General features: G+C 39.6%; 1 protein-coding gene across 1 annotated transcript in view; it reads left to right on the forward strand.

Annotated features, from left to right (window-relative positions):
• Positions 1 to 512: 512 nt before the first annotated feature.
• The window catches only part of LOC150090938 (uncharacterized), a 37,925-nt gene continuing 23,472 nt past the window's right edge, over positions 513 to 14,965 (forward strand). Inside the window, exons 1-2 of the mRNA XM_090378232.1 lie at positions 513 to 826; positions 9,879 to 10,011. Of these exons, the coding sequence (XP_090234358.1) occupies positions 532 to 826; positions 9,879 to 10,011 (428 nt within the window). The 5' untranslated portion in view covers positions 513 to 531. The remainder of the gene's footprint in view (positions 827 to 9,878; positions 10,012 to 14,965) is intronic.

A 14,965-nucleotide genomic window follows, 5' to 3' on the forward strand; every position in this document is an offset into this window, starting at 1 on the left:
ATTGTTGTGAATTTAGAAAGAACAGCAATTTATTACCAATATTAATGATTTAGTAAACAATAAAATTTAGAACATCTGAAACACTTTAAAATATTTTACATATCTGCATATATTTAAAGATATATTTACATATCTACATATATATTTTTTACATATTTTTAAAGAAGACGGTTTTTTTATTCCTTCGATCACGTTAGAGGATTTTTTAATCATAAAAATTAAGATATTAGAGAAAAATATGTCATCTTTTTCACTAAATATTATTAAAAAAGTACTCGGAAATTACCCGAATATGGGAAAATCTTCATGTTCTGATTATATCTCGATGATAGCAAAAACTGCTTATTATTAAAATCAGTTAGATGAACACAAGGTAGATGAGGACATAAGTTTAGAATCGAATGCTGATGAGAGAAGTCCTGAACAGTCAGAGAATGAGAAGCCGTACAGGTGAGCACGTGTAGTGAAAGCTTTGCTAATGGCAACAACATAGGGACAGCAGAGCGGTACATGCACCTGAACCATGCACATATGTCAGGGAAGGAGTGCGCGTTATCGGAAGAAACTAAACTTCAAATTCTCTCGAATACTAGCGATGCAGGGACGACCGATAATTTGGAAAATATTAACGATCAGATAATAGATAATGGTCCGGTAATACCAGTGACAGCTTTGATAGATTCAAATCCGGATCCTTCGACTGTGCTGACCCTTCCCTCCTTTTTATGCCCTCTTACTGACAACTCTATAAACCTACCTCAGTTGCAATCTTTGTCATATGCTGAAAGTGGAGAACAGCTGACCTTTCTTTCAGGAAAATATTTCAGTAAGTTATATTTTCTCTATTAATACATTATTATTATTTCTGAACAATTATTATATAATTGTAATAACTTTTATAAATTAAAGGGATAGAGGAACCTGGACTACGAAACATGCATCTACATGCTTTCTTGTATATATTGTAAGTATAATTCCTGGCCACGATTATTCGGGCTGTGACGGGTACTATTGCTATGGCTCTTTTGCACAGTCTTCATGTAAACCTAGATACATGCAATAAAGTATTTGATAAGTAGATTACTGCTATTAGCAAAATAAAAGTGGAAAAAAATTTCAGCATCATTAAGGTTAACTGCTGTAAATATAATCATGGGACTCAATCATTCCATTTATTATAGATTAATATTCCTCCAGGCCCTTTTCTAGAAATTATACGAAAGCGATTCCTATTGCTATTTTACTGGCTGGAGACGCACATGGTTAAATACCATTTCGCCTGAATTTGTAAAACCACTGCTGTATAAAACATGCATATCATAACAAATATAAAATAATCGTATCATAAAACATAAACAAACATATCATAAATATAATCCTTACATTAATGAGAATTGTATCTATGAATTTCCTTGCTTATAATGCTATAAAAAGTCTATCTTGTAGTTATCTGCTAATTAATGTTTTTAGTTTATAAACATTTCAACCAAAATACCGAAATTCTCATTAGATTTTTTGTTGTTAGGAGAAAATTACACTTAGTTGATCTTTTCTTACCTACATAAAATACTGCTTGCAATTGAAAAGAAAAACGAATTTGTTACCTTATTTGAATTTTAGTTCGGGTTCATAAATAACGGTCTCCTGCAGTCACTGATATTAAGTGAAGTCTGTGACACGGGTTTTTAGTAAAATATTCTTCAAAACCATCGACAACCTCAGTAATTGAAAGTTACGGTACTGTGAAAGCTAGCGTTGTGACAGTGGTTTGTTTCATTGAGCGTGTAACTTAATTTGTGCAGAAGTCGAGAAAATTCAATTAGTGTGTAGGAATAATGGAGTGCGCAAAGCAAAATGCACAGTGAGAGGTACACTAAGAGGGGAAAAAAAATAAGCAAATCAGTTTTGGGTTTCCGATTTTAATGCCTTTCTCATGAAAGTGCGGAAGACCATCAAATTTCGTGAGCGGAGGTGGAAGGACGCTCGTAAAGAAAGATATAAAACAGAATTACTTGTATGTTTAAATTAGCACCGAATACGAGGTCTAATACTGGTTTATAAAGGGCTAGCAATCACTTACGCTGTATTACGTTATAAACTTTATCCTAGCTGTTCTGAAGACCAATCATCATTCATTTCAAGTCGGATGTTCTAGCCTTTCTCAGTACAACTCTTTTAGACACCTGATGCTAACTGATGACGTTTGCAACATTTGTCATTAGTGGAATATTCTCCAAAACTATGCAAAAATTTTTTTAGTAACAGAAAGTTGCAGTGCTGTAAAAACTTCCCTACTTACACTAGCTTGTTTCATCGAACTGACGCATTGTCTAAATTTAAAAAAATAAGTATATATTCATATATACATTTTATAAATACTTAGAAGTTTTTTAATTGTAAAATATTTGTAAATTTATGAAATTGCTAAAACACATTTTAAAAATACAATATTAAAAACAGTATGACTTTTGGTCAGTCATTGGGTGCGACTTTTATTGTCTGCCATATCACTGCATAGTGTGATAATTTGTTCAATATATCGTTCATTGTGAACCAAACGCGGTGGTATTGTGAATCACAATAGCAATGCTTGGAATAATTCATTTACAGCACGCAGGATAGCAGGTAGTGTATCTGTGGGGCACACTCAATCAAACAGTATAGCTGAATCGTAAAATATTCGTATAAAGAAAATTTTCTGTTTATACTCCGGCAAGACCACTAGGTCAGAGAAGTTTACAATTAATCATTTTGACAATGAATATAATTGTAAATGTATTTAGAGTCACGTGGCCTCGAACAACGATCCTCTCAAACGCGTCTGCTAATGCAATCTCGTACTTGGCCACTCGGCTACATCAGGCCTAAGAGTGATTGAAGCTGAGCGAAGGATGGCACTAAGCAGTAAAAGATATACCCAACAGATACAGACACGTGCATAGAAAACACAAAAAATGTACTTCAAATGCGAATTGTTATTTTCAGTACAGGCGGCTCCTCGGTTAATAAACGAATGTACATATTTATGATTTTTATCAATATTAAGCATTAAAAATAGAAATCGTCAGTACAGCACACTACACTGAAATCACATCAGACTAAAATATATTATACTGTACTGTGCTGTATAGAACAGTAAAAATTTACGTTTAAACAAGAGAGAATTTGGATAACTGTAGGGCCAACAGCCATTAAAAACGCTGCACATAATAATGGGTTACCATGGTTGCACAGCTGAGCTTAAGCTGAAGCAGCCCCCCAGCAATGCACATCGCCACCTATTGCAATGCAGAGAATGGAACTAGTGGACATCACAGTCTTACAGAACGTGATATGGAATGATGAATACCGTCCAGGAATCAAACGGGAGCACATGGGTATGGCGTATGTCAAAAGAAAGGTTACACTCAGATTGCATTGCACCAGCAATAAAGTTTGGTGGTAGTAGTAGTAGTGTGACGGTATGGGCCTTTGTTTTGATGGTTAGCTGTCTGTTTGACATTCTTATCAATTCTTCCTTACCTGCACTGTGGAAATTATTTGTAAAAGGATGTATTTGTATCGACATGACAACGCTCTGTCACAAAACACGGCAGTGAGACAGTGCTTTGAGGAGAACAATGTAATAAACCTGCCATTTCCAGTCCATAGCCTAGATCTGCATCTAATAAACACCTCTGGGACGTGTTGGAACAGCAACTGAGAACCAGAACAAGGTGTTGTAATTCAAGCAGAGAACTAGCCACAGTCTCACGGGATGAGGAGAAAATTTCCAGTCTCCACAAACCAAACACATGTAGAAAGTGATTTCTAAATGATCACTGAGGTCATTAAAGACCGTGGGATTATATTCCAAATTAAAAGCGTATTTTTAACCAAGTTTTTTCATTCAGTGTTCCAATACATGTTTAGAGGAGTGTATTTATTTATAAATACCCTTTTCTCCACCACCGTTAATTTCTCCTGTGAGAATAGTTTTAGGTTGACTATGTGATATAATAAATTGTTCTTTCCTGTATCTTAGCTTCGTATATCTTGCTGACAAAAAGTAGAAAAATTAGACATTCATCAAAAATACTGTAATTTTCGCTATATCTTTTCTGTATATTTACTATATATTAAAAGCTAGAATTTTTTTAGCATTGTATCTAACTGTGGTTCCTGTTTCTTGAACATACATATGTTCATCTTACCCGTTGTCTGATATCTCAAAACTGCCGATATTGATGCTTCATAGCGACAAAGTCTGATGACGATGTCGTGCCACCTCAATATACATGAGCATCTTGGCATTAAATGGTGGAATCATTTACTCAACAAAAGTACAATGACAGAAGTGACAAGAAATTCGAACTCTGAAATACAGAATTTTTAACAAAACTACACTGGTGTGCAAAACTTAAGGACCAGTCAGGTTTTCACCTTTAGCTTCTCATAGGAGTGGCCTGGATATGGGAAAAGCATACCAAAGGAACCTCGTGAAGTACAGACAGAAATGATGAAGGCTTAATGATAAATGATCATTAAGCCTGATACACCTTCATCGATATCATTGATAAATACACAAAACAACAATGGGCCCGCACCGAACCCTGGGGGACTCCGCTAATAACATTAGTCCACTTAGAGCAGTGTCCATTTATTATCACTCTCTGCCATATCCCACTCAACCATCGCTTTATCCACTGCAGTAACTTGCCCTTAATGCCATACTGCTCCAATTTGTACAGCAGTCTTCCATGTGCAATAATATTAAAATCTTTCCTGAAATCCAAGTATATGATATCAAAATTATTTTTAGTGACCACATCGTACACTAGTGTGCAAAACGTAAGGACCAGTCAGGTTTTCATCTGTAGCTTCTCATTGAGTGGCCTGGATATGGGAAAAGCATACCAAAGGAACCTCATGAGGTACAGAATTGATGAAGGAAACAACACAGACATAACAATGGAAACAAAACGGTACAGAGGGACTTTATTCAAAAATGGCAACATAGCACTGACAGTTGCATCACTGCCAAAGATGGAACAAAGGGAAGAGGTGGTCCTCAGTAGGAGATATGGCCACCCCTAATGTCGATGCAGGCTTTGCACCGCCTGTCCATACTTAGAACAATGTTGTTGATAAGTTCTTGCGGTAACATCGTCCATTCCTCTGTCAGCGCTATCTTCAGCTGGTGAACATTTTCTGGTGGGTGTGTACGTGACGCTAGGCGTCTCCCTAGAGCGTCCCATATGTGTTCAATGGGATTTAGATCGATGGAACGAGCAGGCCAATTCATACAAACAATGTTCTCACTTTCCAAAATCATATCAACAGCTGCAGTGCGATGGGGTGTGGCGTTATCATCCATAAACACGAACTCGGAGCCAATGGCACCTCGGAACAGACGCACACGGGGAAGGATTACCCCAGTACAGTAACGCGCACCGGTTACGGTACCGTCTTCCAGTATCTGGAGTTGTGAACGCCCAATCAAGATAACGCCTCCCTAGACGAGAATACCATGATCGCCATATCGATCCCTTTCAGTGATGTTTACGGGGTGATACCGTGTGCCAACCTCTCACCAGATTAGCTTGTGGGGGTGGGGTTTTTATCTTTATTTTTATATTTATTTATTATATATATATATATATATTATTTATCCCCCTTTTTTTTAACCCCTCCCACTTTAACACCTGACTTGATTGATTTCAGAAAATCCCAGACTCAAGGGGACCTCAATTATATTAGGTATTCTTCCACTGGACTGGCTGAGTTTCGGAATGACAGACACACACATGAATGTAGAATATAACATTGTTTATTGACATATCATACATAAGAAAACTTGCAATAATATTTAACTGAATACAATATTTAGTTGGAGACTTGTTATCATACTAACGTTTAAATGTGTATATATCGTGATATCAAATCAATCATTTCACCAACAATTATCCATTTCTAATACATAATCTTATATACTATAACATTGTGTCTCTTCATGTTCTACATAGGCTTCGATAGGTCATGGTATTCACCTCACACAATCCCTCTTTCTCTCTACTCCTAAACAGTCCGTATAAATGAACGACCAACTATCAGCCAATGCGCTGGCTAACAAATTCATGAAGAGTTCGTTTTCCAAAATTGTAAGGAAAGTACATTTATTCAATCAAACATTTCCTTATAGCCAGGTTAACAGTCAACATTAATCAACCAAATTAAATAGTACCCTTCCAATCAATTAATCCACAACTCCATAATAGCCTACCTGTTTAATCAATTCCTACTCCAATCAGATATATTCACCATAAATCAACATTCACAATAATTCAAAATTCAACTTTTAACTCTACACTAGTTAGGAAACCTTTACCCAATCGTTAACAATGCTTAATTACTTAATAGGTCATTTCTTTCTATCAAACATTAATACAGAACTTCACTTCCAATTATAGACTACTTACACCTTAATTACATTACTCTTATGCCACCCTCTAGGCTGATTATCTTTCTTTATGTATTACATTAGTACACTTATATATATATTTATCACTTAGACATCCCTCCATAACTATATAACATTCTCCTGTAGTCCTTCCCTTACTAATTCAGGTTCATTTATTCTCAGAAAACTTCCTAACACTTACGTGATTTTTCTGGGCTTTTCTCCTTGCTCGGTTTACTTTCCTATCTGCCTTAGGCGTGGACTGGAATGCGGAAGGTCGCCCATCCGGGGATCACGGTAATCTTTCTGATGTTTCCCTACCGGGTACTACGCAGCTGGATTTAATTCAGGATCCTATATTCTTTCTTAGTCTGCATTTTTTCCCCTGGACTGAGATGCTTTCCGAGTAGGCCAGTCGCTCGGCAGCTCATTTGATTAAACTTTACCTCTAGAATTCTCTGAGTGTGTTTCTCCTTTCTCCCTCCATACTGCTTCAATATCTACAAGTGAACATTCCTTCCTACTCTAGTCTTACCTAGAGTTCTTATCACAATTCTCCCGCTACAACTTCCATCTGCCCCAGGACTGCATCCACCACCCAAACTAGACCACGACTCTTTTCGAATCACCCCAAAACAAAACTCCTCGAATCTGCCCAGTATCAATTTTTTTTGCAGACCCTTCTCTACGTTCTCTCAAAAATCCCTCCGCTTTCTTCCTGGCCAATCGTTGACTTCCACATCCTTTCCTTCGTGATTCTTATTCGTCTCCTTTCATTTCCGTGGGCGTGTTTTTCCATCCTTTATGTCCGAACTTCCGTTGGTCTAGAAATTTCGGGATCATTCTAGAAGGTAAAACGTAAGTTCCGGTCAACTAAGAAAGTTTCAGGCCTTCTTTGTGACCTCATACTCACATCCATTACTATGTCGCCCACACCTGCTAGTAGTCGCACCGTGAAATTTTTAAGAGGGCCACTTCCGCACTCAGTGCCCTTTCTATAGAGTATATGCTCCTGTCTTAAGTGGGATTTGTTTCGGTCTATTACTTTTACCGACTCGCTTAAGGAATCCTTTACAACCGAGATATAACTAACTGGGAGTGTCTGGAATAATCTTCAAATTCCAGTGTTTCCTAACCCATGATATTTGAGCTGAAAACTAACTATTTACTCTACAATTAACTCTCCCAATATTTAACAAGACTTTATTAATTATTATTGTAAGGATGGGTCCTTACAAGCTGACGTCCAGAATCGCTGCTGAGACTGAATCTACTCTCATCAGTAAGGGATACCTTACCCCACTGCGCTGCTGTCCAGTCCTTGTGTTCGATGCACCACTGTAAACGGTGTCTCCGATGGGCAGGTGTTAAAGGGACACAGCGTACTGGCCGTCGGGCAAACAGTCCACCTTTGCCTTTTTGGAGTCGCCTGGCCAGTAAACCGCGATATCCTGCGTCCTGTGCAGCTGGTTTGCAATGGATCCCGCTGTCTGGTGTTGGTCCCTCTTGGCCTGTAGGAGTATATAGCTCCTCTTGGACCTATAGTAGGAGTATATGTCATCACTGGGGGTTTGTTTTTCGTGGATGGCCACCACTGGTCTTTCGAACAGCTGTACCTGTCGTTATGAAGGTCGACCACGCACGTGAGACGATGCTATGGGCGATACCGAACTCTGCAGCCACACTCCTCGCACTTCGACCTTCCTCGAGCTTCCCAATTATTCGACCCCGGGTAAAGTCATCCAGATGTTGTCTACTGGCCATTTCGTTGTCTGTAGCACTGTATGAAACCAATCGAACGTCTGTAATAATCGTGCTCACCATTCGATAATTTGCACATAACTGCTGCTTTTATCTGTCTATGTGAGCCCTCTCATTACGATTCAAATTTTTGCACGTACACCAGCTTTCCACTGAACGATCACAGTTATGCAAATCGCCACAGGCTGTTTCGTTTGATTTTGTGGTTGTAACCTTTAGAAATAGTGTCGGTCCTTAAGTTTTGCACACTAGTGTACTAGGATTATTATCAAGACTGTTAATATCTGTTTGTTATCAATGTTGCACTGTCAGAAAGAAAATGACCAACTGTATTCAAATTGTAAATGAAATATCAATAAAAACATAGAAATGCTGCCAACAGGATAACAGATTCGCAAAAAATCGAATGAACTCCAACTAATGAGTCAATATACCATAAATTTCGTAAATTTATGTTTTACTGACTTTATAAACCATAAATTCAGTAAAACGTAATGAAAAGTAAGCTATACCTTTAGTGTGATTTAAACAATTTCTTATCACATACTAATCCAATGGCAAATAGCTACTACAAAACATCGTGGCATGAGATAGCAAGCAACAGTTTTTGACCATTTTTCCTTCTTTTTTTAGGTCACGTATTTATTGTTCCTTGAACTTCCGAAATTTCATAATATTTGTATATTTTTTTATGCGGCTGGAATGCAGTGAATCTACATGTTACTACGAAAAAAAATATCAATGCTTGTTCCTGGTTTATTAATGCTCCGCCATTTTTCTCTGCTATCGGTAAGTAAGGATCTGCGAAAGAAGTGTTACTTGCCTCCTAGCTGTGGAAGTAGTTGTAGAAGGAAGGAAAGCTGCTCACTAACAAACACTATGCGTCGGGAAAGGGTTGGTTGCCCGCTCACCTTGGTCTGACGCAATAACGAATGTTCCGACTTTGATGGCTGTAAGGTTCCTGATTGGTCGGTTGGCAACCTTATAGGAAAACAGTATTCACAAACAGAGCGTTAAACTAATCACGACTTAAACGAGTCGTTTCCTTCGAGGGTTATTTCCATTAAGAGATAATTACCAATAAATACACCGTTACACTGTGATTACTATTGCGGTGCAACAGGTATTTATTGATAGTTTTCTATTAAAGGGGCGTTAAACGTTATCTGAAGACAGACTACAATATTATAATTTCCCATACGTTCGCCTCCTCTGATGGTTTTTCTTTTTATTTCCCCAACTAGTAGTGTTAACTCCTGAATGAAGCATGTAAACTCAAAATTGGCACGTTTTGCTGATTATCATCTCTAAAGTAGTCTCCGGTATGCCAAGAGCAGTATTAGTCGAGCTTTGTAGTTCTAGTAAAGAAGACACAAAGACCAAATTTCGCACATTAATATTGTTAAAAGGTCCTTTCTAGAAAATTCTCATCTCCATTTCATTGCCGTTGTACATTCCTGTACGAGACATATTTCTCATAAGGTGAAAAGTTAGACCATTTCCTTCATATAATACACTCTATTTTAACGTAGTCCTATGCTTCTCATTTACTGGCTTAAAATAGTCATGGTATGAACACTTCACAAATACTAGGATATTCTGCATGCAAAATTACTTTATATAAATAATATTACAAATAAATGCTGTTTTACTGTTTTTTTTTTTTTTTTTTGCTTAGGTTTTCCCGAAGTTGGTTTCAACAGTGATCCTTCAGATAGTACTCTTGGATCAGTAATCAGCCAGACTTGTAATCAGTCTAGTAATTCCAGAGAAAACGAGTCTGCTTTGGATATCGCTTTTATTAATAACAGGTAAGCAATACAAAGAAAAAAAAAAACATAAAAATAATAAATTTCCTGCCCAAAATAATGCTTACTAGGATGATAAAGAATGCATACAAGGGCGCCTCTGTAGCCAGGTGGGAAGGAGCGGCAGTGCTTCTTGATTAGACTGGGGTTCGAACCCGTCACCACCAAATACGGAGGATGCGGAAAGGTCAGGGAATGACCACCGCATATTCCTGGAGTAATATGGCCTTAGTAGCTAATGCTCCTAAAAACCAAATAACAACAACAACAACAAATGCATACAAGAACTTTATCTCATACAAAGAGTGACAATTTTATTAGGTACACCCACCCTTAACATGAAATGGGGCGCTCCTTCAAGAACAGCATCACGTGTTCATACCATGTGATATAAAGTAGATGGGCAGATACGTAGAGATGCTGTATGCATGCAATTCAGCGAGAGAATGGGCAAGACGAAAGATTTAAGTGACTTCGAATATGGCATAGCAGTTAGTAACAGACGCGACTATATGAATAACTTGGAAACTGCAACTCTGTTACGGTTTTCATGTACGACTGTATTTCGGATGTATCGAGATTGGTCCAATAACCAAATAACATTCAGACAAAGGTGATCCTGTGATAAGAAACAGTTCGTTGATGTGAGAGGCCAAAGGACAAATGCTTGTGCAGGTGACAGAAAGGAAACCGTTACTCAAATAACAATCTATTACAACAGTTGTAACCAAAGAGGCATTTCGAAATGCACAATTTATCGGATCTTGTCACGGATGGGGTAACCCAGGAAACGACCAAATCGGGTTCATTCCACCTTTGTCAGCAAAAAAAAAAAAAAAAAAAAAAAACAAGGCGGTAAAGTTACAGTGGATCCAGGAATACCGAGCTGGGCAGTGAAGTATTAAAAACACGTTGTTCTGACGATTCCCAATTAATGCTGTTTTACGCTTTTGGGAGGACCAGAATATGATGAAAACAGCATCAGTCCAGGGAGCCATCCTGCCAGGCGTCAACAATGCAGTCTAGTGGTGCTGACGGTGTAATAAGACCGACTCATCCACGGAGTGAAAAAAGCCCCACTAAAGTTCCTCGCGTCATCGACGAGATTCGAAATCAGGCCTTTTCCACTGGTGTGCGGAGGACGGTGACGATAGCACTGTGCTATTCGCGCAGGGTATAATATCAGTTGTCATTTCAAACAACATGAATAAATAAATTAATTTTATGTTTATACTCCGGGACGACCAAACGGTCAGAGGAGTTCACAAGACAGATAGAATACAAGAAACAGCACCGTATTTAGCAGTCACGGGCTTGAATTTCGGTCACTCAAGGCACGTGTACTTATGCACCAGCGCGCGTGACCACTCGGCTACGACAGCCACGGCTCTGCAGCCATCCATTTGTCAACTGTGGAACGCAATTGAGTCAATACGGACCAACATCCCTATGGCATACATTCGACATCTTGTTAAGTCGATGCCAAGACGAATCCAGACTGTTCTCAAGGTCAACGGGGGACCTACTTGCTATCAGGCAGGAGTACCTAATAAAGTGGTCGCTCAGGTGTATGTCCGGTACACTTTTGTCGCAACCTACCCTACGTATCTACCGGCCTAGCTAGGTAATATGTGTTAGTAGCAAAAGATGTCGTTACTAACACATGCCGCCGTAGCCTAGTGGTCAGGAGCGCAGCGGAGATGGGAGAAATCCCAGGTGCCGTCTGACACGAACACACGAACATACCTCGTCAGGCGCGCGGGTGCATAAGTACACGTGCCTTGAGTGACCGGGGTTCAAGCCCGTGACTGCTGAATACGGTGCTGTTTCTTGAATTCTGTCTAGCATGTGAACTCCTCTGACCATTTGGTCGTCCCGGAATATAAACAGAAAATTTTTTTTTTTTTTTTTTTTGTTGTTTCTTGAAATGACAACTGATATTATATCCTGCGCGAGTAGCACAGTGGTATCGTCACCGTCCTCCCCACACCAATGGAAAAGGCCTGATTTCAAATCTCTGGTGGATTCCACGCGAGGAACTTTAGTGGGGCTTTTTTCACTCCGTGGCTGAGTGGTTAGTCGGTCTCAGGCGTAGATAGCAAGGTCTTTCCCCACTCCCCAGAAACTAGGGATTTTTCGTCCAGCAAACGAGCAAATCCACCAGAGAACACACGCAATTTACAGACAAAAATATGGGTTAATGTATTAAATTACGGGTAATCTTAATATAATAATATAATACAATAACGTTTTTTAAAAAAACGACATTATATCCAAGGCACGCAGTTACCTCTTGTGACCCAAACTAGAGTCTTAGGGTTCATCACTGACCACAGACTTTCTTTCTTCCCTCATCTTCAGAATCTCAACATAAAAGTAAGAAACATATCAGCCTCAATAGTCAGGCTCTCCAGGAGTGACTAGGGCGCTCCAAGCGCATAATATTCCTTTATTACAAGGCGGTGTTCCTCCCCATAGTCACATTCGCTGTAGGGACGTGGTTTCACAAGAAAATTAATTGTAAAATTAAAGAGAAGCTGAACTCTGTCCAACGGGGTATTCTCCTGGCCACCCACCCATCGGATTTGCAGAACAGTCGTCACAGCGGCAACACAAGTCATTGCAGGGGTTCTCCCACTGGACCTCTTAGTAGTTTATAAGGGACTATGCTACAGAATACGGAGGAGGATTCCTGCAACAATCCTAGGCATCCACCTTAACTTAAACACGGACGTGAAAACAGAGAGGCTGCGCTGCTATAATGAGCTGGTTAATATATAGCAGACGCGATGGGACACAACCAACAAGGGACTAGTCACGAAAAACTTCATACCGAATGTAACATTCGGTATGAATAAAATCTGTTACCAAATGGTTAACTCTCATAATGGAAACCTATCTACTCACAGGACATGGGGCCTTCAATGAGAGTGTTTCAATTTAGGCTTGCAGAGTCAGACCTCTGGTTTTGTGGAGCGAAGGAAAACTGGTCCCACATACTCTTCGACTGTGCAATATATGATGAATCCAGAGGAACAGCTGAGGAATAGCATCCAGAGGTTTCCTAAACTGCAGTGGAACAACTAATTGAAACACCAAGTAATCTTGCAGCACTCCAGGCCTTTGTAAAAGAAGCTTTCGCTCGGAGAAAGAGGCTTATTCTGAGGGCGAACCCGGACCAGCCCCGGGTTTAAAACAAGTTCTCTCTCTCTCTCTCTCTCTCTCTCTCTCTCTCTCTCTCTCTCTCTCTCTCTCTCTCCTCGTGTTCTGCACTGGCTCTGGGACTTCTTTCTGTAGCCGTTGTAGCAATAGCACTCATGCCACTCTTTCCCTATCAGTCCCGTTCGGGATGAAAAGCTCCTGTGCAGGATCGAAAACTTTTTTTTTTTTTTTTCTCTCTCTCACACTTTCTCTTTAGCTGGCACTCCGGCTGCTGCTCTCTTCCTTACTGCGGCCGGGTGTGGAATCTCACTTATTTTTATTTATTTATTTTTTAAATTTAATGAATTTATTTTTTCCCCCGCATACTTCCCTGTCCTGGGGTCTGCGCGGGTAGCACAGTGTTATCGTCACCGTCCTCCCCACGCCGAGTGGTAAAGGCCTGGGTTCGAATCCCGCCGATTACGTGAGGAGCTTTAATGGGCTCTTTTCACTCCGTGGCTGAGTTAGTCGGTCTCAGGCGTAGATAACAAGGTTTTTCCTCCAGAAACTGGAATTTTTCGTCCAGCGAAACAGACAAATCTACCACAGAACACACGCAATTAACAGACATAAGACACATAGCACGGCAGATGAATTTAATTATTCGGGTGGCCTAAAAATAATAGTCTATTTTAATAGTTTTTCCCTGTCCTGGGGTCCCCAGACCAGGATAGCCTCACCCTCTTTCTCTCTTGTTCTAAGGAGTGTTTTTTTTTTTTTATTTCCCCCCTCTCTCACAGTCAGTCTCGGTTTGGGATTTCTTTGGGCTGGGAAGTCCCTTCCTCTCTTCCCCCTCTTCTTCATTAACTGGAATTAATTCTTTCCTCATGGAGGAGGGCGAACAAGTAGTAGGGCAAGTATTGCCTTCCCGTGGCTAGGGACGAATACCTGGACGCAGTCTTCCAGGTGATTGCTGCTTCTAGGTAGCCAAAAGGCCAAAACTCAATACTACACCACAGAACACACACACTACAGTTTTTTCTTTTATTTTTTCCCCCTTTTCTGTAATTCTCCCGCGAGGGATGAAAAGTTCCTAAGCGGGATAAAAAACGTTTTTTTTCTTCCTCCCTTTCTTTTCCTCTATCTTCATCCGACACGGGAATTTCTTTTGCAGTATGAAAAAAAAAATTTTTTTTTTTTTTAACATTACACGCTAACCTTAACAGAGTCTGTAAAAATGAACAGGGTAACGAGGAGGAGATGAACCTATGTTGTAGGAGCCGCCCAAACAGGAAATACAAACAAAAAAAATTGATATTGTATATTTAACGAGTTCAAAGAAGCATGTAAGCCGAGTTAACTAGGGTTAAAAAAAAAACAAAACAGAAGAAAGGAGGCATCTTTATTTTGAATCCAAGGCCCGTAGATAAAAGGATTTTCTTCCTCAGAAATGGCAATTTGTTGAGCTCCATGGCAGTAGATTTCAATTCAATTTCAATTTTTTTTATTTACATACACTGAGTGATCACTACCTAATACTTGTAGGTCCTCCTTTTGCCCTTAGTACAGCAGCTATTCGACGTGGCATTGATTCAACAAGATGTCGGAAGCGTTCTGGAGGTAGGGCCAACCATGCTGTGTGTAATGCAGTCAGCATGCAGGTATGGAGGTGATTGGTGTATCCAGACGTCTGATATGCCTTTTCATAGTGTCCCACAAGTGCTCTATGTATGGGATTGATATCGGGGGAGTTCGGAGGCCAATCGATAAGCTGGAAGTCAGAACTGTGTTCCTCAAACCATTCCTGCACATGCTG

The sequence above is a fragment of the Mastigoproctus giganteus genome, chromosome 1, assembly GCF_048544385.1.
Source record: "Mastigoproctus giganteus isolate SK-2022 chromosome 1, ASM4854438v1, whole genome shotgun sequence".
Classification (NCBI taxonomy): Eukaryota; Metazoa; Arthropoda; class Arachnida; order Uropygi; family Thelyphonidae; genus Mastigoproctus; species Mastigoproctus giganteus.